The sequence below is a fragment of the Denticeps clupeoides genome, chromosome 4 (assembly GCF_900700375.1).
Source record: "Denticeps clupeoides chromosome 4, fDenClu1.1, whole genome shotgun sequence".
In the NCBI taxonomy this organism is placed as follows: Eukaryota; Metazoa; Chordata; class Actinopteri; order Clupeiformes; family Denticipitidae; genus Denticeps; species Denticeps clupeoides.
This window is the reverse complement of record NC_041710.1, coordinates 22543017-22565966: the sequence shown is the minus strand read 5'-3', so window position 1 is coordinate 22565966 and position 22950 is coordinate 22543017. Positions and strand designations below refer to the sequence as shown.

Genomic DNA, 22950 nt, shown 5'->3' with positions numbered 1-22950 from the left:
TCCTGCGTTCATTTCATGTTGAACTTGCATACATTTCAGCAAACTGTTTAATTGCGGAGCGCCACATAATCCTTCACCGAAAACGGGATGCGTGGAACTATGGGATATGAAGTTCAAGAAAGGCGCAAAGCAGCGATCAGAGACCCTAGGACTTCCCAGCGTAAAACTACATCTCCCATAATCCCTTTCTACCAAGGAACTACAACACGTGATTTTGAGCGCTTCCTGGATGCTGTTCGCTGCAGGCGGCGATAGAATAGCTGGAAATCGCAGGGAATCAACAGTCGTACTCGGCGCACTTTATCTCGCAGAAGATGCACGGCTTTGGGCTCATGTTGTGCTTAAGTGTCGGGGCGATGGCGGGGAAGTACTCGCGAGAGGTGAACGAACAAAAGCCCCCGTTGGATGGTAAAGATCCAGTGGAATTCAGGATCGCTAAACTGAACCAAGTGTGGGAGAAGGCGCTGCGGGTGAGGGGCTGTTCAAGATCAGTTCGTATTAGTTTCATCACCACCCTGTTCTGAGGCCTGCCCTGTCCCTCCAGGTGCAGATGTCTCCGGTCCGGCAGGCCGAGCTGCACAGTGACCTGAAGATCCAGGAGAAGGACGAGCTTCAGTGGAAGAAGATGAAGGCTGAAGGACTGGACGAGAACGGAGAAAGAGAAGCGAAGCTCAGGCGCAACTTTAACAGTAAGTCAGGGGGTGAAAAAATAGTCACCTGTCAGTGTTAATCGTTTCTGGCTTGTGTGAGTTTGCATATTTACGATCTGGCTTAATTGTTACCTTCCTGAACTAGCAAATCAATCATTATTTAACAAGTGTCATATGCAGTAAGCGACTGGTTCACTTATTAATATTACACATTTGCCATCTATCTACACAAGAAAGACTGAGGGAGAGTAGAGGCCAAAAGTTTGGACGCACCTTCTCATTCAATGTGTTTCTTTATTTTCATGACCATTTACATTGGTAGATTCTCACTGAAGGCATCAAAACTATGAATGAACACATGTGGAGTTATGTACTTAACAAAAAGTGGAGACCTGGCCTCCACAGTCACCGGACCTGAACCCAGTCGAGATGGTTTGTGGTGAGCTGGACCGCAGAGTGAAGACAAAGGGGCCAACAAGTGCTAAACACCTCTGGGAACTCCTTCAAGACTGTTGGAGAACCATCTCAGGTGACGACCTCTTGAAGCTCATCGAGAGAATGCCAAGAGTGTACAAAGCAGTAATCAGAGTAAAGGGTGGCTATTTAGAAGAAACTAGAATACAAAACACGTTTTCAGTTATTTCACCTTTTTTGTTAAGTACATAACTCCACATGTGTTCATTCATAGTTTTGATGCCTTCAGTGAGAATCTACCAACGTAAATGGTCATGAAAATACAGAAAACACATTGAATGAGAAGGTGTCCAAACTTTTGGCCTGTACTGTATATCAGCCCTCAGCAGACAGATTTATGAATTCTATATACTGTGATTTCGTCATTTTCATTTCCTGCCCTTTAAAGTCTTCTTCGTCCTCCGTGTTCTGAAGTAATTCTAGCAAAATATGGCATGGATGGGAAGAAGGACAACAGAGCTTTGGAAAGCAACAATCTCAAAGATCATGATGCTGTGGAGAGCAGCCTGTTTGATGACCCCAGGCTGGACAAGCTATGGAATAAAGTATGTTGGACAAGCAACAAATAAGTGATCTTTTTTTCTTTTGAATGAAGGGGAATGATAACGGGGAAAACGTGACTATCGATAAATGAACATTTTACAGGAGATGGTTCTTCTACCACCAGGTCATAACATCAGGGAAGTTTTCTGAGGAAGAGCTTCAGAGTTTGCGCAGAGAGTTCCTGCACCACAAAGACAAGATCCACGAGTACAACATTGTCATGGACACCATCACCCGAACAGAAGGTGTGTTTATGCTCGTATGTCTGACTGTCTTTGGTGGGTCAGGTTGGTAGCATGGAGACCAGAGTTCACATTTGCATTTTGTACTATTGCATACGTACTTTAATACTTTGATGGTTCTGGTAGAAAAGGGGGTTTTGCCGCCAACATATTTTGTTGTCTGTCTCCTTCCACGCGGCCACTGGAGTTCAGAATTATTGAATTTCCTCAGTGAAAATGTCAGCTGTCACTTAGGGGTCAATAGCATTAGATTCTGAGAGCACAGGGGGCGGTTTGTGTTCAGGACTTGCCATCACTCAGTTTGTTGGCATTACATTCAGCAGGTTCACAGCCAGCGATGGAACTGAAATGTATACTTGTGTTGTTGCAACACTATAAAATAATTAATTTCTCTTCTTGAATGTAATTTACAGTTTGCACTTTAACATGCCGTTTTTTAAATGTCATTATTTGGGCCACCACTGCCCCAAAATGTACCAAAAGGACATAAAACTTTAATTTCTTTTTTTAAATGATTCTGAGGGGGGAAAAAAACTTTATAGTCCTGGTCCTTGATAAAAATGATTTTTTCAGTGGATGGGAAACTGTTTGCCAGCAGTGAGATATTAGGAGTCTGCAGACAGGGACGATGACCTTGTGTCCTGCAGTGGTGCTGGAGAGCTTCCAGGTGAAATATGTAACCGCAGCTAGAGTAGTGGTGTAATAATGCATTATAAACCACCATTAATGGGGAACATGCAACGAATACTGTGAAGCATGCTAATAGTTGCTTCAAATAAATTTGGTGGTTTGTCAAGTAATTCTTTTTTTTTTTTTAATGTGTAAAGGGGTTTGAAATGCATGGCTTCTTGTAAGCTTTGTCTTTTTATAATGTAGACTAATTTGGACAGTGAGTCTGGAGTAATTATGGTCTTGATTAACAAACAGGATGTAAACAAAGTCGCTTTTTGTGATTGAGCTTGTGTCAGCGATACGGTTGTTCTCATTCTCATTTGCCCTCATTCACAACTCACGGTTCCTGCTTGCTGGTGTCTGTAATGCTGCTGCTTATCTTAAACATCCCGCTTGAGGGAACTGTTCGTAAGACCAGTGACATTTCAGTAATTTCACATTTAATAAATGCTTAGCCGAGAATCTGCAGAGATGACGCTCATCAATCAAACGCTATTCAGAGCAGGTCCTTCCAAGTGGCTGCTGCACTTAACACTGCGTTCCTCCGCACACAAGCGAGTGAATGCGTAAATCAGCCGCGAGAGCTTGTAAAGGAGGTGTTTGGCAGCTGATGAGACTCCCTTTCTAATGTTTGTACCCCAGAGATCCAGAAGAACGTGATCTCCCCTCTGGAGGGTGATGGCAAGGACCACGTTCTCCACCAGAAGCATGCAGACCTGAAGCAGAGGATGAGGGACTTGAACCATGGCTTTGAACGGCTCCGCAGGATCAGCAACGAGGGCTACAGCCAGGAGAGCGGTGTGAAGCTCTCGCCGCTACAAATCACTCTTATTATTCCTGAAATGAAAATGAAGTCAATTGACGAGTTTTCTTGTCTGTAGAGTTTCGGGAGCCCAGAGTGGTTGAGTTGTGGGAGATGGCAAAAAAGGCCAACCTTACTGAAGATGAACTGGAATCTCTGAAGGTGAGCCGACAAGATAAAACTTAATAAAGCGACACTGAGGCTGCCGTTAGCCTTTATTACTACTTCAGCTGCTCAGCAATAAAGAACAAGAAGAATAAAGGTTTTCATAGTTTCTTTCTTGTTTACTAGCGTAGCGGCATTTCCCCATAAAACTATATTTGCATTACGTTGTTTTTTTTTTTAATTTTTATTTAATCCTTCTCACATCCTCAAGCCGCTGGCAGCGCACTGGGTGTGGCGCTTCCACAGCAAACATTAGTCTTTGCTTTGTTTTGTCATTGTGGGAACATTCTGGATAATTGTATAAATCGGTCCCCACTGTCCCTTCCTGTCCTGGTGTTTTCACTCTAATCCCGACCCTTGTTTGTGTGTGTGTGTCTGTGTTGACTATTGATTTATTGATTTATTTTTTACAGTTGATGTTTTTGTCATCAGAACCAAGAATGCCACGTGTGTGACATTGTTGGTGTCCTACCAGTTCTACTGTCTGGTTGCAGTCCTTCTAATACCTTGACATTCGTCTTGCAAACTATATTTCATGGAAATCTGAAAAAATATAAAATAAATAGTGAAGTGATTGTCATTGTGATACACAGCACAGCTCACGGTGACACATCGAAATGTGTCCTCTGCTTCTAAATCACTTCGGGATTTGAACCGGCAACCTTCTGATTTCGTAGTTCCCATCATGTGTTACTTCAATGTTGTTTTTCTCATCGGACTTCTGTCACCCAGTTGAATGTTGACCGCACCTCATATTATTTTTACTGCTGGAGAACATTTCTCCATCCATCGCACCCGCCCTGTGTGGTATGTTTCATTTCCTGCTCTTTGTAGGAGGAGCTGAGGCATTTTGAGACAAAAGTGGAGAAGCACCAGCATTACCAGGAGCAGCTGGAGCTTTCTCACCAGAAACTCCAACACGTGGAAGCCCTGGGGGACAAGGATCACATCATGCGCAACAAGGAGAAGTACATCTCGCTTGCAGAGAAGACCAGGGAGATGGGCTACAAGGTGAGTGGTGAGACGTGTAACTGCTTCACTGGACGCTTTCTAACATCAGACCTTGTAGCCCTCTTAAAGGTAGATGTTAAAAGAAGGCCCCACAAAGAATTCATTCTAGCCACTTTTTAAGTGGTTTTCTCTTTAGATATAATATCCGTTTTTAACACCACCCCTACGGGTTTAATTTTGCTAAGCAAGTTGTGTTTTTTTCTATAGGTCATAGGTTATGGAATTAATCAATAAAAAAAATAATTTGCAATGTGCATGAGTGCTTAGGTTTTTTTTTTTTTCCCTTCTTTTTCTTAAGATGAAGAAGCACTTACAGGATTTGAACAATAAGATCTCCCGCAATGGTCTCCAGCACAATGAGCTTTGAGTTGCTTGCCCATTTCCATCGCCATGACAACAGAAGACACCCTCAGAGTACTTCTTTTGGTACTTCTGCCGTTGTGTGTGTGTGTGTGTGTGTGTGTGTGTGTGTGTGTGTGTGTGTGTGTGTGTAAATATATATCTCCCCATTCTCAAATGTGAAGTTATTTTTCACTTTTCTACAAGATCCATGTTTTGTGTTCATGGTCTGAACTCGTGTTGAATTTGATTTGTGTGTCAGATCATGATAACAAGTTTTGAATTCATTTTACTGTGTAACTGTTTCATACACAAGACCATCATTTTTCTTTTGGATAGTTTATTCATATTTAAGGTACTCTTTGGAAAAGCGGTGCCATTCCACATGCTGGAGGACTTTCCACCAGTACCAGTTCAGAATGCCCAAACCAGTTCATATTGTAGCACCAGTGTTATTATGGCTAATATTGATTAAAATGCTTTTCTGCCCCTAATTAGATTATTAGTGTGAAATTTGTTGCAATTTGAATAGTGTTTGTGTGTTATTTGGCATTTGTTATTGGTCCTTGAACCGGATTAAATGTGAGACCTTGCACACGCCTCCAAATAAGGATTTCTATGCAACTTGGTATAATGTGTTTCTCTCCAGAACTTCAGAATAAAGTGACTCACTGCAGGCAGTCTAATGAAGCCATTAATCATTTGGATGTAATGATCAGAATGTTGTCACAGTGACATACAAGAAAATATTATTCACTCCTCTGCTGCAGCCTTCATGAATATTTAGACTAAACCCTTCTGTTCTCGGAAGAAGCCTGGGTCCAGCTGCAAGCGCCTTGTTCGCGTGACGTCTTACTGCGATGTGCTGTCCCTCAGCGTGGGAGGACTACACTAGTCAGATTAGTCACCATTATCACCACTGTCAGATCGGTGGCCACTGATTGGTCACTAGCTGCATGCCCTCCTGCCTTGCTTATTTTCTGTCTCATGCTGGCAGTGTTTGTATAGGGTCCATTACAGCATGTCCTCTTTGTAGTCTTTGTCAGTGGCTCCCAACGCAGGGCCCACTGTCCAAACCACAGTAGATCTGGACTGGATGAAGGACGGTGAAGACTGGGCTGAGAACCACTAATCTAAACCACTAAACCATATTCTGGCTCTTAGATGACCAGAGAAAGAATTTGCTTGTTCAAGTGTAAGTACCATTAAATGCCATTTTGTATCAAATAAAGCGATGGTGTTATAGTTGGACAACATTGATGTGTGCAACATTTCATTGAGTAATACCATACCGACACGTAACGCTGCATGTAAATTTGCAACACAACACTGAAGCTGTACATCAACAGTTTTTAATATAATAAAAATAAATGTATGTAAAATATACAGCCGCTATACTCGTCTCTGTACATTGTTTAATGCAAATCCAAAGTAACATTGGTCGCCTAAAAAGCAGAATATATTTACATGTTTATTCACACTGAATAATGTTAATATTGTACTTTTTCCCTACACTGTACATGTACTTTCTGTGCTGCAACTGATGGCACAGGAAGTATTAATAATTAAATAGTAATCCTTTTATATACATTTATTAAGGCCATATCGACCAGTCTTGGGAGTGATTATATAGATATTGTATATCTGCACACTAAGTACACGTTCGTTCATGTGTTCCAACCAGAAACAAATGATGGATCCTACATGATGCAATCTTGCTGCAAGTAACTTGCACATGTGATTCATGTGTGATAAAGTAGCACTTCCAACATGGGGGCCAAAAAGAAAAAAATAGTATATTTATGGAAGAACAATGACAGACTAATAAAAGATTATCTTTTTTATAAACTATGATTATAATTTGTTTATTTCTGTGCTACTTATAGGCAGAATTTCTCAACTTGTTAGATGCAGAACACGTTTCAGATCAGGCCATTTACAACGTGACCAAATTCATGACCCCAGGGACTAATATAGTTTTCATGCATCGGCACTAAATGCTGTGTTTTGCCCATGCATCATGCATCAATCTCCCAACATTATCCCTAATGTGAAAGGTAGCCCCCACAGTACAATATTATTTAAATTCTGCTTTGCCTTTGGGGACCGGGGCGCTTATACAATTTAGGGTGCGAAGCGAATGATTCATCTCGGTGTGTTAAAAGTTTTAGAAGAAAACTCTGTCAACAGTTCAATTATTTGGAAGACAGCAAAGATCCTCTCCCAATATTAAACTCCATGGGGCTGTCAAATACATTTTGTAAAATGTTCGAACTATGGCAACACATAACTTTATTGTAGAGGTTATTTATTTTGTCATTGTGCTGGACAGTGTTGAATCCCTGTTGAATATAATAGCCCAGAGCTGAATACCTCAAATGTCCTTTCATTTGTCTATCAGTCCACTCAGCAGTGACTCTCTCTTAAGCTGTAATGCTGATTGATTGATTGATTGTAGTTCATAGTTTTAGACATCTTTTCATCTTTCAGATATTGCTCTTAATTTCAGCACTGTTGTACTATGAAATTAATACAACAAAAATAGGTAGACAAATAACCAAAATGTTGTTTTTATGGATATACTTGGGTATGTTTTCATTTTAAAGCTATTTTATTTTCATATTATTTTAGTGTACGTGTGTGTGTGTGTGTGTGTGTGTGTGTGTTAGTTCAGTGTCCCCCTCCTCTTCTGTTCCAGCTCCTGCAGGCGTTCCTCTCGTCCTAATGCATGCTGGGCACCCACTCTCTGCGCCATCTCAGTAGCAGCAATGTCAATATGTGCGTATTTAGTAGAAGCTGCTCCTGTTGGGTGGAAGAAAAAGGTATGTCTCCAGCCTCTGAGTATGTCATGTAATGCTATTGGATCAGTGAGGACAGATGAAAATAGGTTTTCTTGCCTCGGACAGCAGCAGTTGTCTCCGGCCGGTCCTGAATATCCAGCTCCATGTAGTGAAGTTGCCTCTTGGACATGGGGCTGATGGGGATGTTGACGTAGTTAACACTGTCACCAGGGTGTCTGTAATCTGATGCCCCTTTAGAATCCATTGGGAAAAGCAAAGGCCCGCCTGAAATGCATGTTGTCTGATTACTACACTTCAGATTTCTCAATGTTTCTGAAATCTCAATACAGTCCTTTCAGACATTACAGTCATCCGATCAGACATTAAAGCATTATTTGCAAATCATACAAATTAGATCAATTTAAAAGAAAAAGTGAAAGTGAACTGCAGCACAACGAAATGTGTCCTCTGCTTTGAACCCATCACCCTTGGTGAGCAGTCATGAAAGTTCGAACCACATAACCGGTTTACTGTGCTTCTATGAATTTATTTGGACACATTTCTTTAAAAAATGCTCCGAATAGGCTCATTTAAAGTGGTGGTCTATACAGTGACACAACAGTATTTACTGGGTATTTGTAATTCTCTTGATCATTTCAGTTGTTTATCTGAATGCCCTCCTGGGCATATATTATTGTGCACATTGTACCATCATTGTACCATCATTGTACCATCATTGTCATTTGAAGTTTCCACTGTAGTTCCCCTATTCAAAATAATAAGTTGTGAAATAGGCCACGATGAGCCATTAACATGCACGGCATTATCCACAGTGACTTACAATCAGTAGTTACAGGGACAGTCCCACTGGAGCAACTAAGGGTTAAGTGACACAATGGTAGTAAGTGGGGACTGAACCTGTGACTTTGAGGTCTTGTGGTTCATAGGTGGGTGTGTTGCCCACTAGGGTAAGACCACACATATTGGTCTTTATGTGGCTCTTCATTGTAACAATGAACTACAACTGTAAATGAGTGATATTGCACAAAAATATATATACCATTTTCTCTTGGTATGATGTCTCTTCTTTTAGTGGTGTCAAAGACAAACATCCTTTCATAGTTTTCCACTAGATTTGCTGTAAAAGATGATACATTTTACATCATTCAGTAAACCAATACTTACAATTACAATTTTAAATAAATAACATGAATTAAACACACACTACATCACACAACAGATTAAAACTACAAATTTAGATTCCTGGTTTTCTCAAGATTCATTTCCATATAAGCTGAATATCTAAGTAAACTGAGTGTAAATAAAACTCACCAGGTATAGATGGTGCTGACAGTTCACCCCCATGAGAAGAAGCAGCTCCCTGGGATTCAGAAGACAACCACAATCAACTCCAAAAGAACTTTTTAGAATATTATTTTATTGCAGCCTGGGGTGAAATTGGGAAGCACAGAAAGGGCACCATGGCCTGAATGTAGTAGGCCTTCAGTTGTATGACTTGCATGACTGTAGTGTAGAACAGGTGTCTACAACCCTGATCCTGGAGGGGACCAGCCCAGCACACTAGGGTTATTTTACATGTGAACAGAAGGAGGTTCATCAATCCTGTTCCCATAGCTGACTTTCTGTTCATGTAGATGGCTTGGTTAGATCTTGTCATCTACTGATAGCTCACCATCCTTCTACCTCATAACTTGGCGTAACTTGAGTTTTGTCCTGAAAACTTAATTATAGTAATTATGATATTTCTAAGAGCATACAAAGGCATCATATGACTGCACTCGTCAGTACATGCTTAAAGAAAGAAGATCTGAGGACCCCTATTTAATGTATTTATTCCATGTAGTTACAGGTTTAATAAAAATGTAGTTACTGAATAATTCAGATGGTATATCTATGGTGCTGAACATTTGGACTGGTTGGACTGATAATTTTAAACTCAACATGAAGTTTAAACATTAAAAACATTACTGGAGTCTATTTCAAAGAGCTCGTTTATTTGTTCATTTTCCCATTCATCTCTAGCTCAATGTTCTACAGCCTCATAAAACTACTGATGCTGGATTTTATTTGAAGTAGCTCAGTGTGCATAATTGCTCATTGCTCATTTGCTGCTTTTAATGAACATGTTTTTGATGTCTTGTGTGTTGCTTGTCTGCGTATCAGGGTGCGCTGCAAGTTAGAGGAGGAAAAGACTTGTATTCACTCACACCCAGGAGCGCTGTTCTGACCCTGCCTTGATTCATCAAAGACACATCATTTATATAAAACACTGTAAATAACTGCAGCTTGTGCTACATGGTGGGGTTGTGTTGTGTTTGTACCTTGATCCCCCCACACCCTGGACAGCTTGCACCCGGGGTCTTCTGATGGGCAACTGAAGATTCGGAGCGGGAGACCCCGGACATGGCCATTAGAGAAGACGGCACCTTCGGCTCATTGAAAGTATCGCTGTGGCTTTGATGTAGCACATTTTGCTTTATATCCAGGGAGCCTGATGTGAGCAACAGATCCCTCAGCATCGTGCCCAGGAGTAGCTTTCTTGGGGTGTCATAACGTGGTGTCTGTGGTCTTTCTGGTATCTGGAGAGGCACCAAGTACTCTGAGCTATTGGTAAGTCTCTTGCTTAAGGACTCAGCAGGGGTCTCACAACAGCAGGAGTTCAGCTCTAGAGCACTGCTGTTGGGTATGCTGGGTGCCAGGCTGGGAATGGAGGGTAAACTTAATAAGGATCCAAAGTCCTCCGTCTCAGCCCCCATGTCCAGACTGCCGGTGTACGATGAGAAACTTCCAGAATATGAGGAATGGCTTCCTGTGGTGGCAATGCCACTGTCCGTTGAGCTTTGGCGCCCTGCCTCCTGCAGCCCCCGTGGGCGTGGCAACTGGGCAGGTAGGCGGGGTCTAGTTGAGCACCCACTTATTATAGCAGCATATAACTGTTCTTCAGCACTTGATGGTGGAGCTTGTTTGGCTGTTGCTGCTGACGATGTCCCTAAAGTTGAGGAGGGGGGTGGAGGATTAGTAGGGGGAGGGCACCTTGTTGACTCCGCCCAGAGTGCTAGGCGACTGCCCAAGCTAGCATCTGAGTGGCTGTTTTCAGAGGAGGAGCTTGAGATGCTGTGGTTGTCCCCTGCAATGGAAAAGGTGTAGCTGGAGGTGGAGGCTGCCAAAGACAAGAAAATTACTTATGATGCACATCATCAATGTCCGCTGCATGATTTTACACCTAATAACATGTTAATAATTTGAACCTGGATCTGCAACCATCTGCCTCCCATATGGGTCTACACAACACATTTACATTTACATTTACAGCATTTATCAGACGCCCTTATCCAGAGTGACTTACAATCAGTAATTACAGGGACAGTCTCGCTGGAGCAACTTAGGGTTAAGTGTCTTGCTCAGGGACACAATGGTAGTAAGTGGGATTTGAACCTGGGTCTTCTGGTTCATAGGCGAGTGTGTTACCCACTAGGCTACCACCCACGGTACGTTCCTCCGAGGAACCCGGCACACCATTACTATCCCTACACTATCCCTGCCAGTCCCTGCCCAGACTGTTCTTGTTTGTGGTTCCCCGAAGGTTGAATGAGCCACCACCCTCTGCCCTTTTCATCTGACCTCTTTTGACCTCCTCCTTCTCACACCTTCTATGCACACTCTAAGTAAAAATCTGTCAGGATCTAGAACTTTTATGTTTCCCGTGCAACTTCTTGGAGCTTCAGTGATATTTCTCATCTGCAAGTCACTATACTGTAGATATAATATAATATGATATACACCACCAGTCAAAAGTTTGGGCACAGCTACTCATTTATGAGTCTTACATTATAGAACAAAACTGAAGACAAAGGACTATGAAATAATGCGCATAAGGTTAGGTAATCAACCAAATAAAAACGTTGAACATCTGAGTCTCTCCGAAGCAGGGAGCTCTTGCTGTAATAGCAGCATTTCACACTCTCGGCTTCTCTTGACCACCTTAAGTTAGACAACATGGATGATTTCCAACGGTCCTGAAGGTTTATGCTGAACACTTTCTTATCATTCATTCATGATGATGAGAATCTCATGAGGCGGCTTTTAAAGATGACAATAGTGAACAAAGCAGCCATGAAGGTAAAAAGAGGCAACTCTGAAAAAACAGATTAATAAAACATACTTCTCTTTCTCCTGCTACCTCCTCCTTCCTTTGGCTGCTCCTGTTAGGGGTCGCCATGGCGAATGCCTAATTTTTACACCGTCACTTACATCCCCAGTGCTGGATTCGCTTTCTTCTTTTACAAAAATTCTAAATATGTTTCTTGCATTATATTCTTCAAAATGGCTCCATCTTAGCCTCATATCCACCAGAGTAGGTGTGTCCAAACTTTTGATTGGTGGTGTAGATATGCATATAATGTTATTTTAATATTATATAGATAATAATAAAATACAATGTATGAAATTATATAATATGATGCCCAGATTGTAATGCACAGAAAAAAGCTTTGAATAGTGTCAAGTACATCTCAGAGATAAAATAAGAAGAAAGGGCTTTGCAACTGGTGCCAAGCCTCATTTGCACTGGGCTTAGCACTTGTTAAAGTCCCAATCCACAGAATGGTGTCCAGAAGAAAAAAAAAAGCATGTGGCCTGTCTCCACTTTACACCTCCGTCAGCATATACCATTAATAACAGCAGATGCATATAACCCTAATCCTTTTTGTGTTCATTTGCACATACATTTGGCCAATCTTCTGTCGTTTTTCTGCGTAAACATACACATATTTCATTTTAGACTTGCAATATGTACCCATCATTGACCACCACAGCCATGGTGTTTACTTCAGAATGAGAACATTGGGATGCAGCTGCAGCATCCCCCTAAACCCGCTTATCCAGACCCCTGCAGGCAGCTGACCTGTGCTGCTGTGTCGGCTGCTGGCAGACAGCAGGCTGAGGCGTTTCTCCAGCTCACTCGCGTCCTGTCTTATCTTCTCCTCCGACAACGATGGGCTCCAGTTGGGGTCTGGAGAGGAGAGCATCAAGAGCAGTATGATCTCAGATGAAAGCCAATGGCATCCACTACTGACACACGGACACAAAATATCTTCATATGACACAGGGCAATAGAAAGATCTTCAATTCTAATGTATTAGAACAGCAACAGTATATAGTTCCTGCAAAGCCCGTGTCAGCACCCTCACGACCACCGGGTCTATAACAGCAAACACAGCACAGAACAAGGTAGGAGAATTTGCTCCAGAGACTCAGAACTGTTTACATGTCTCCACAGAAGCACCGAATCGGGGAAATGGAGGGCAGACTAATGCGTCAGGAAGATGACATCTGGCACCATGACCACATAAAATAATGTGCTTTCCTAAAAGCCACTTAAGCAGCATCAGGGCAACATGAAAGGTATCCACTCAACACAGAAAAAGCAGGGAGAGGGAGGTTGTAAATACCATATTAAAACCTCTTAACACTCTAGTAATCAGCATATTATTTAGCCGCTAAAGGCTATTAACAAAGACACTACACAGAAAAAAGAAATGAATTAGCCATTTTGTCACCTGAGAGAATCAGCACATTACCATGGTCCTGATGGTCCTGGTAGCAAACGTATCTGTACTTGATTTGATTGTGTGTGTGTGTGTGTGTGTGTGTGTGTGTGTGTGTGTGTGTGTGTGTGTGTGTGTGTGTGTGTGTGCGTGTGTGTGTGTTTTAAAGGCTATACAACATGAAGCAGCGTCAAGCATCAAGTTTGATTTGTGAGTGTTTCCATCAAAACAAACAACACAAAGGCAGACAAAAGACAGACAAAAATGTTCTATCATACCAATAGAATTGAACAATCTTAACAGAGTACAGCGTCAAAGCACCGCTGTGTTCGCTTACAAAGGCATTTGAAACTCTGCTCAAGCAGCGCTTAAATACAATGCACCGTGGACCCACAACCTACGTGACAGGGCCTGCAATCACTATGAATATAGATAATGGAACTCATTTCGAGCATTTTGTGATATGAAAATAAGAGAAAATGTCAGATAAAAGCTTGCCTATTGCTGGAAACGGGCAGGATTTTTTATTCCTTTCAACTTTTTCTTTTTATTATTATCTGGAATGTTTTGACGATTGTTCAGTCTCTTATGAAATACACTGTTAGTGGTTGCTTTCGATTTACAGTCTCACTCATAAAATTTCAATAAAAAAGTTTCAATAAACTTTAGTCCCAGTCTTGAAATCTGAGGCACTCACACGTGTGGCCCACTATCACATAATTTAACAATTCGTTGCTAGGCAACCAGAGTCTGTTAATGAGCTGAGAAATGCTTATTCTCATTAATATGGCTGCATTTCTGCTGGTATTTGAACAATTTTATACAAACCTTAAACCTCTGAGTTGTGCTTTATTATTTTGCCTGATTATATAAGACAGCAGTGCTCACGTTTATTGGCAGAGGATGGTCTGCTTGTAAACTTTTCTTGTGAACTATAACTCCTACGCAACCATTCTGATTTTTCGCAAAGAATGTCAACAAAATATGAAGGCAGCTAGCACTGAGGATGAATATAGTGCCTGTTTGTAATCATACTTGTGTCTAAAATCCCAATATACCTCGTTAGAGCTTTTTCAGAGAAACTAATATTGTGTACATTTTACATGCAAAAAGTCTCCACAGAAGTTCAGCATGAAAAAACGCTGAATACATGAATACATATTCTTTCCATCTGCATTTCATCAGCAGCCAGTTTGAAGCTGTTTGCCAGGATTAAAAGATGATTTCTGATTTTGCCATTCATCAACTCTGACACATCTGGCAGTGGACCAGGGCCCAGATCTGCAGTATTTCTGGGTCACTGGGGGCTGGTTCCAGAACAGTCCGTGGGTGATCTGAGTGTATGTGGGGTATGCTGCTGTGAAAGTGGCCCTGGCCAGGCTGGATAAATGAAAACTACCTGCCAACTTGGTTATGACGGGATAAAAAGAGAGTAGGGAGAGACTGTGGCAGAGACACAATTACTTTGCCCTGCAGTAAACGCAGCACACACACAAAAACACACACAGCGCTTCTTCTTGACTTCTCTCACCAGTTAACTCTAATGTGGCTAAACAAGCTTAGTAGGACATGGCAGCTTTGAGATTACTGTGCTGACACCAAACACCGCTCAGTGTGTGCACACGCAGGCAATCTCACACACACACACACACACACACACACACACACACACTCAATCGGGGGTAATATTAACCTGGCAGGACGGGCCGCAGTCCAAAAGGACTTCGGGTGGGAGAGATGCCCCGGACCACGCAGTCGAAGAGAAAGCTAATCTGCTCTCCTTCGGCACAGGCGAGGAAGAAAACCCCCGTCCCTGTAGAGAGAGATAAACACGTCACATTCACCATGCTCCACTCAAACCGCCTTCCCTCCCCAGCCCCGCTCTACTGCTTCTTGTCTGAATTTTCATTTAGCCCAAAATTAATTGACCTCAGACCTTTAGCGCAGAGTTACGGGCTCAGCATTCCCATCAAAGAGTCGACTGAACAAAGTGGCGTGGAAAATACTGGACAATGTGCTTGCTCGGCAAAAGCTGTAGCACCTCACAAGAGCGTCTGCTGTTCTACTGGCCACTTTATTAACATAATCATAAAGAGGGTCAGCAGGACTATGCAGGTCAATGAAAAATGCCTGAAGGAGTCAGATACGTCAATAACGGAGTAAAAATTTACCAGAGCTTCATGCAAGAACAGGCTTCTTCACACTGAATGCTTTTTATTTCATTTGCACCACACTTCACAATAATATAAACACAGAGAAATCAAGGTAATAATACTTTAATGGCAAATAATGACTCATTTATTGCGATTGCCATGTGTGTGTATAAAGGTGGTCAAGTATGTCCGTAGACTTGTGGCTGACTTCTAAGTTTCTGGTTGAGACATCAATGAGCTACGACCAATGAGAGTGCAGGATATGGGATCATGGAAAGGGGTGGTGATCTCCAACTATCACTGCAGAAACATGTCTGACAAATACATTTCTATCCATTCTCCTGGCTTTTTTGCATTTTGCTGAAATAGTCTCTGCATTTTCCAAAAACCAGTCAGAGATGAAAAATCGTGAAGTGTGTGAACCTCTGTAACCCACTCGCACCGATCTATCGTGTAGTAACGACCCAATCACAAGTCATAAAGCTGGGTAGCGTGAACTGTACGGCATTCCAACAACGAAGCTTCGAAAGTCATGTAATCTGAACAGGCAAAATAGGATGAGGATATCTTTATATATCCCATATATTTAGGCCCACATAAGCCTCTAGGTACCATGTGGTATAGGAAGAGTCACAGGCTGGAAATAACCCTTTGCAGGCCAGGCTCTGCGGTTCAGCGTTCTCTTCACTTGTTTTTCAGGTCCTTTGCTTTCAGTCCTGACATTTTCAATGTCACTGCATTGGCTATATTGGCAGCAGGCTTTCAGATTTTTTGAAAAAGCAAGATATTTTGCAGCTCATTTACATAAGATTTCAGTTTTGGGGTTAAGTCTTATTATATCTTGTCCTCCTTATCCTTCCATACCCCATTCTGCCTTTCTCTCTCTCAAACATAATGTGATGTATAATGTGATGGGAGATGGATGGACTGGCTGGTTGCCTGGTGCTGGAATCTCGCCTTCTCTCGGACGAGAGTGGCTGGCGTTGAGCTGCCCCTGGTAGTTTTACTGGACACACATCAAATAGAGCCTCAGCCCTGCCACCAGCCAGCGCCCCACCGCTCCTCTTACACCCGCCCCCACACACTCAGTGTCCAGCTATGTGATGCTGTGAATGGAGCTTGACTTCAAAGAGCCATGTGCAGTTAAGAGTTCAAAGGTGTTCTGTTCAATGATGTGCATTTGTTATGAAATGAGAGCAACGTTTGCCCTAAACGGATGTGAATTAGCTATTCTCCACCAGCCCGATTTATAGGAAAGGCTTGAGATATAACAGCAATACATATTCAGAATACACAAAATATAGGTATCTGTATTCAGTCTCTAATGGTCCATAACGGTCCATGACAGTCACGCAGGATGTTGTAGCCTAGTGGGTAACACACTTGCCTATGAGTCACAGACTCATTTACATTTTTACATTTATGGCATTTATCATACGCCCTTATCCAGAGCGACTTACAATCAGTAGTTACAGGGACAGCCCCCCCCTGGAGCAATTTATGGTTAAGCGTCTTGCTCAGGGACACAATGGTAGTAAGTGGGATTTGAACCTGTGACTCTGTAGAAGGGTGGTAGTAGCCTAGTGGGTAACACGCTCGCCTATGAACCAGAAGACCCAGGTTCAAACCCCACTACTGATTGTAAGTCGCTCTGGATAAGAGCGTATGATAAATGCTGTAAATGTAAAATGTGTGTTGTGTCTGTATTGGCCAGTCTATTTAAGCACCAGCAAATGAACTTTTCAAGAGTACTGACCCTCATGACAGTCAGGTAATTGAATTGAGGAGGATGAGGTCCCTCTCTCTTCAAATAGCATTAAGGCATCATCTTAATTAACTCGGGTAAATAATAAAGGGTATTAATGAGACACCTCTGGCTATCTGTTGAATATTATCATTGTAGAACTGCTAGAACTGGAACATTAATGAGAGAAATGAAGCAAGCCTTAAATCTTTTTATAGCTCTGCCTTCATTCGATCAACATTTATAAAGAATGTAAGGTGCTTTCGTAAGATAAATGTATATATTCCTCAATGGTGCTAGTAGCCAAGTGGGTTAGACAGGTTCAAACCTCACTTACTGCCGTTGTGTCCCTGAGCAAGACACTTGCTCCAGGGTGGACTGTCCCCGTAACTACTGATTGTAAATGACTCTGGATAAATGACTGATAAATGCTATAAATTTAAATATAATTTTTTTTGACATTGTTGCTTTTAGACAAAGTACACAAATGCTCAAAATATATCTGTTTCAGTCTGTTGACGTGTTGTGAAAAAGTCCAAACGAGATGCCAGACTCGGCCATTCAGTCTGTCCCTTGGCATCTAACAGGACATATTCATAGTCATCCATGGCAAGGAGTCCCACACAAAATCCAAACACAAAACACATAAAACTGGTGCAGAGTGCCTGACATACCCAACGCAGGCCTTCAGATGACAGTCCGAGTGACAAATGAATTAAGCCATTATATATTGACTACACTTCTGCGTCAGCGTTGATCTAAAAAAAAATGTCTGGCAACATTAGACATGGTAGCAAATGTCTGCTGCCCAGACAACTGTTGTTGGACTGAGCCAGGTAGTCTGGGAATGGCAGATGGTGAAGTTTACTTTCTCAAGTGGGAGAAAGTCAAGATGGAGATTCACGGCATTCTCGGAACAGATGAAAGTGGGGGTGAGAGAATTAAAATAGTCTGTGTTCTGAGACACAAACTGGCCAGTTAAAACTGGGCAACTAATCCCTAAAGACATCTGACGCTCCTAAATCATGTCTGGCAGCACCCCGTGGCTGTGTACTAACACCCGCAGAAATGTAAAGTACAGTCTGTACGGAGGTAAATAAAAACAGCGTGAAAAACTCACAGTAGCCGCAGCGCGTGCCGCCTTCAAACACAAAGCCATTCGGCACGGCTCCATAGCGGCGAAGGTCCGAGAGTTTCCACTGACCAGCTATGACAGGGGGGTGGTCCCTGGTGATGACCAGCAGGTTGTTGCATAAATGGAGGGTGGCCGGTCCGGGGTCGAGTTTGGTGCCTGGCTGGACATGGACATTAAATCTGTGGACTGAGAGACACGGGGTTCACTATAATGACCGATAAACATTGTACATTTTTAGGAAATTGTGAAATAAATTAGATAGGAATACAAAGATCGAACTTCAAAGCATATAATAGATGTAGTGTGTGGGGTTTGCATATCAGTGTGAGGTCAAAGGGTTTACAGACGGTAAAAACAAACAGTACTTGCCTGCTAGTTATTTGCATTACAGGTGTGTGTAGTTCGTGTGACAGAAAAAAAAAACACATTTGTGCTCGTTTTTACATCCAATCACCAAGCAATTGGAATCTTTTGCACTTTTGGAAGCCATGACGGTCAGTGGAGTTACTTTTTTGGGGAGGGGATGGAAATTCTCTGGGCGGACAAAGCATGAGAAACAGGAGGTATGAGGGGGGGTCCGAGGCATCATGGCAACATATATGCGGGACAGAGCAAAGCAGAGCGGCACTATTTATGCATATCGCAATTTCTAGCCAGTGCAGGACCATAGACAGGTTAGGGGAACTTGTATTAATGTTAAGTAATCTTACAAAGTGAAAATTTCATACTAGGCTAAGTATGTCATTTAAATTAAAATTTTGTTTATTTCAATAAATGTAATCTCAATGCCTACAATGATTGAAAGAATTATGTGCACAGCAATAATCAATTTATTGATATTTTATAACACCTTTACGGACCTTGCTGTTGCACATCTATTGCAACATTGCTGTGTTGCTGTGCATATGAAAAACCAAAGAGATTTCATCCCGGCTCAATACACACAGCTCACAGCAGCACAGGTTTTGAAGCCTCCATCAGTCAGTGTTGGCTGGAAACATGGCTTCCTGACTGGACGGGTTTCAAGGAAGACGAATAGATGGATAGAAGTTAAATAATTAGATCCCAGTTCGCTGCACCAGTACCAGATTTTCATTTGTCCATTTTTGCCAGCCTTGCCAAAGCAGTAGCATAGAAACAGACTCAATAACAAAGCAGGGGAACAAAATGAGGCCACAAGTTCAAACAGATACGATCAATACAATACTCTCAGGACACAACAGTGTATACTGATAAAAGCAGAGCTTCTTACTGTAGTAGACCTGACTTGTCTGTATTTAATACATTGTCTTTTTTAAACATCATAATACCGTTGGCAGCTTCACAATAACAATACGTTCCACAATGACTCCTGTAGATGTGCAAAGAGTCAGCAGAAAGCGTAGAATGCTGATGCTGTTGCTTTATATAAGAACGACTGTTTCCAGGGAGCTTTTTTTATCTTGTCGCTGTCATCTTGGGAGATTCAGGCCAAAAAAGTCTATACAGAAGCTTTTTGATTGTGAATTGAATATTTTGTGGAGCATGTGAAGAGCATTACAAAGTGTATTACTTGCACTGCATTACTGTTCATAGAACTAAACATAAAGCGTCAAATTTAACAATTCATTCTTACAGCAAAATACAGTAATTATTTGTTGTGTCACAGTGTTCATGCTGAATAGAGAAAATTAGTGCACTCGGGTCTAGACTAGAGTCCAACAGTGAATTTATGTGCACTGTGAGGCTTTATAATGAATGATGTAATTGAAATGACACCCTCCCACCCGGTACACTGAATAATAATGACTGCCAGATGAAAACTGTCACTGCATCTGATGCATTATGAATAGAAATAGCACATTTATAAAGAAAGAAACATCAAACACCGGCCATTAAGATCATGACTGAGCTAATGCTCAAGTCCTGCGGCACATGCTGGACCTTATGAGCCTGAAGAACTTCATGTGCATGACAGTGCAGAAAAAAAGCCGCCATTTGTGATTGATGATTTCAAGTGAGCGTGCTCTAATGGAAGCATGAAGAACGGAATGACAGTGTCAAGATTCCTGACGCCTGTCGATGCCATATTTAACTCTGCTGCTAGCGCTCGAGCATGCTTGCATCACGCAGCACTGAGCATGGAATCTGGGTATGTGACTTGAGAAGGGGCCACACACAAACATAGCATAACAGGGCAGAGGCAATGCGAGGGATCAGACGTGTCACACGTGGGAGAAACTGGACTTTCATAGGCCTCTCCTGTGCATTTTACTTCCAGGAACTGGCACGGTTCTTTCTTTAAGTGTGGGGGAAAGCATCAGACTGAAATATGAAATATCAGATATGAAATAACCTTAGGGTAAAATCCATCTGTACTAGAAATCTAATAATCCAGCACACTAAATACATTCTGCACCTCCCACATAAAGTCACAATCCCTGCTTGCATCCATATTATGACAACACCTGCTGCTGGATGTCAGCTCAGATATTCCTGCTCAACCCATCATCTCTTAACCAGGCCCCCGCGCCAGACGTCTGGCCGGCTCCTACCTTCCCCCAGGCTGTAGCGGACATGCAGCTCCCAGGCCAGCAGACTCTCCCTGCTCTCGAAGCCCAGCAGCACCGTCTGGGCCAGGCAGACTATGGCCAGCGTGTAGCCTATGCCCTCGTAGCTCAGACCCGGCTCCAGGCCACAGATGTCCCCCAGGGTGAGGCTGCTGCGTTCGCGGTGGCCCTTGGACTTATCCGACTTGTCTTTATACACCAGCAGCGACAGGCAGTCTGTGGAGGAGAGAGCAGGGCCATCAGTTCAGTTCGGTTCAGTTCGCGTCAGTGAACTTCGTTTTATTTCAATTACTTTCTTCACGGCTTCCTTCAGAAGCAGGACTGTTATAAGAGTTTAACTTCCGTCTGAATTATCGCAGTGCGTCAGCCGTTTCAACATCTTCCCCATAACTACCAGCCATTTCAGACAAGGATTATTACACCTACCTCATCCAAGACCAGATTTTTTTGACCACAATTGTACTTGGAATAGACTGGATTTTTTTCTAATCAAATGACATTTATATAATTACAAACTGCTTGTTTTAACCATCAAAATGCTTACAGATTTTCACATACTTTACAATGAAAATGTTCAGAATATAAAAAAATGTCCATGTTCATAATATAAAACATTACAATCATTCAAGGCAGTTAGAAAGATCTTTTGTGGAACACGAGTGACGTTTTTGTTTTTTACATTGTGCAGACATTAATAGTGTAACAGTACACTAGACTGTACTATGTCATCTGACTTGGCCGGGATGCGTACGCAGCTGTCATGGTCAGGCAGTGCGCAGTGATCCCCTCCAACAGCTGCTGTGGTTTAACTCATTAAACAATAACGGGGTGAGAGACACACACACACACAGAGAAAGAGCGAGAGAGAGAGAGGGGTGTAGACTTTCAGAGATTATGCAATCACAGCCTATAGATTTGACAGTTCCCGAAACAAGTTAACACAACTGTGTCGCTAAATATCATCACACGCGGAACGTACACTTTAATCAAGCTTCATATATGTCTAGCAAAATAGCAGCAATGTAATATATGGTAATCAATAGCATCAATGCAATATATTCTGCGTATTAACTTATTTGAATAGACATTATATGCTAGAATTTCATGAACTCTGCACTGACACACTGAACTCAGAATTGATTAAATTGCGCTGGGTGTATATAAACACTGGCAAATGTTAATTCAAACTGCCAAACTGGAATACAATACAAGTACAAGTGGCATTTATTAGTCATCAATCAAAGAAAATGTTTTACCTTCAAAAACACAGACCTGCTGCTTGGCCTGCTGTCTTTGTTTTACTTATTCTAAGATCAGCAAGCAGCAGTTCATAGAGGTTCACTCTAATCAGGTTTAAATGATGAGGGAAATTACTCTCTCTCTATATATATATATAATTGGTGTTTGTCCGTTTGTTCGACTGCGCATGCGCAGCACGTGCGGCGCGAGTGACATTTAAGACGCATTTCATGCTGTTTGTTACTTGTTGTTTTGCTACCATGAAAAGTTCAGTCTGCGCCTTGTGGTCCACGTTTTTACTAATTCCCGGCGGCAGCGCGGTCGTACCTGCAACAGGAGACGGTTTCCGCAGCAGCACCCATCTGCTCTTCCACTGCACAGCAAGGGTTCGAATAAATCAAGAGCAAAAAACACACGCTGCTTTAATGCAGGAGACACGAGGCGAGTCCGACGAAAGTTGCTGCTTTACGAACCTTTTTACCATCTCGAATTTTGACTTGTCCCTCCACGACAACAGTATCCGTCATCTTCTGTCATGGTTCCCAGCAGCTGTGGGCGGTCGGAGGGGGTCACTTTCAAAATAACTTTAATGGTTGTCTTCACTGGACACGCACACGCACACACACACACACACACACACACACACACGCTGGCTACTAACTTTATTGCTCTCTCCCTCTCTCTCCCACACACACATTCTGGCTACTCACTTTAATGCTCTCTCTCTCTCTCTCTCTCCCTCTCTCTCACCCAGTAGACGCCTGGTTCCCAGTTTGAACAGTTGCTGTCTCCTGTCACCGTGTTGGTTTAAAGGCTCCAGTTTAGAAGATTACTGGGAGACACCGAGTTACAATGAGGGGCCGTTTAGGAAATATTTCAGACTTT

General features: G+C 42.3%; 2 protein-coding genes across 2 annotated transcripts; one reads left to right on the top strand and one right to left on the bottom strand.

Annotated features, from left to right (window-relative positions):
• The first annotated feature begins 200 nt into the window (after positions 1-200).
• On the top strand, positions 201-6149 carry lrpap1 (low density lipoprotein receptor-related protein associated protein 1). The gene is made up of 8 exons (XM_028976845.1): positions 201-470; positions 545-689; positions 1539-1669; positions 1792-1912; positions 3224-3379; positions 3463-3545; positions 4383-4559; positions 4858-6149. Exons 1-8 carry the CDS (start codon positions 315-317, stop codon positions 4924-4926), a joined length of 1038 nt encoding a protein of 345 aa, XP_028832678.1. The 5' UTR covers positions 201-314; the 3' UTR covers positions 4927-6149.
• Positions 6150-6295: 146 nt separating this feature from the next.
• Positions 6296-22726, bottom strand: dok7b (docking protein 7b). The gene is made up of 11 exons (XM_028976844.1): positions 22539-22726; positions 22393-22438; positions 20812-21042; positions 18263-18463; positions 14939-15058; positions 12603-12710; positions 10021-10859; positions 9011-9059; positions 8739-8816; positions 7796-7963; positions 6296-7700 (listed from the first exon to the last, which is right to left on the bottom strand). Exons 1-11 carry the CDS (start codon positions 22590-22592, stop codon positions 7564-7566), a joined length of 2031 nt encoding a protein of 676 aa, XP_028832677.1. The 5' UTR covers positions 22593-22726; the 3' UTR covers positions 6296-7563.
• Between the last annotated feature and the right edge of the window lie 224 nt (positions 22727-22950).

Excerpts from the sequence above, each read along its gene's own strand:
- lrpap1 (XM_028976845.1), top strand. The coding sequence starts at position 315 with ATGCACGGCTTTGGGCTCATGTTGTGCTTAAGTGTCGGGGCGATGGCG. Across the intron at positions 1,670-1,791 it reads TGGACAAGCTATGGAATAAA|GTCATAACATCAGGGAAGTT; the intron begins GTATGTTGGACA and ends TTCTACCACCAG. Across the intron at positions 1,913-3,223 it reads CACCATCACCCGAACAGAAG|AGATCCAGAAGAACGTGATC; the intron begins GTGTGTTTATGC and ends TTTGTACCCCAG.
- dok7b (XM_028976844.1), bottom strand. The coding sequence starts at position 22,592 with ATGACGGATACTGTTGTCGTGGAGGGACAAGTCAAAATTCGAGATGGT. Across the intron at positions 21,043-22,392 it reads GAAACCGTCTCCTGTTGCAG|ACTGCCTGTCGCTGCTGGTG; the intron begins GTACGACCGCGC and ends TCTCCTCCACAG. Across the intron at positions 9,060-10,020 it reads CAGGGTGTGGGGGGATCAAG|GGAGCTGCTTCTTCTCATGG; the intron begins GTACAAACACAA and ends TCTGAATCCCAG.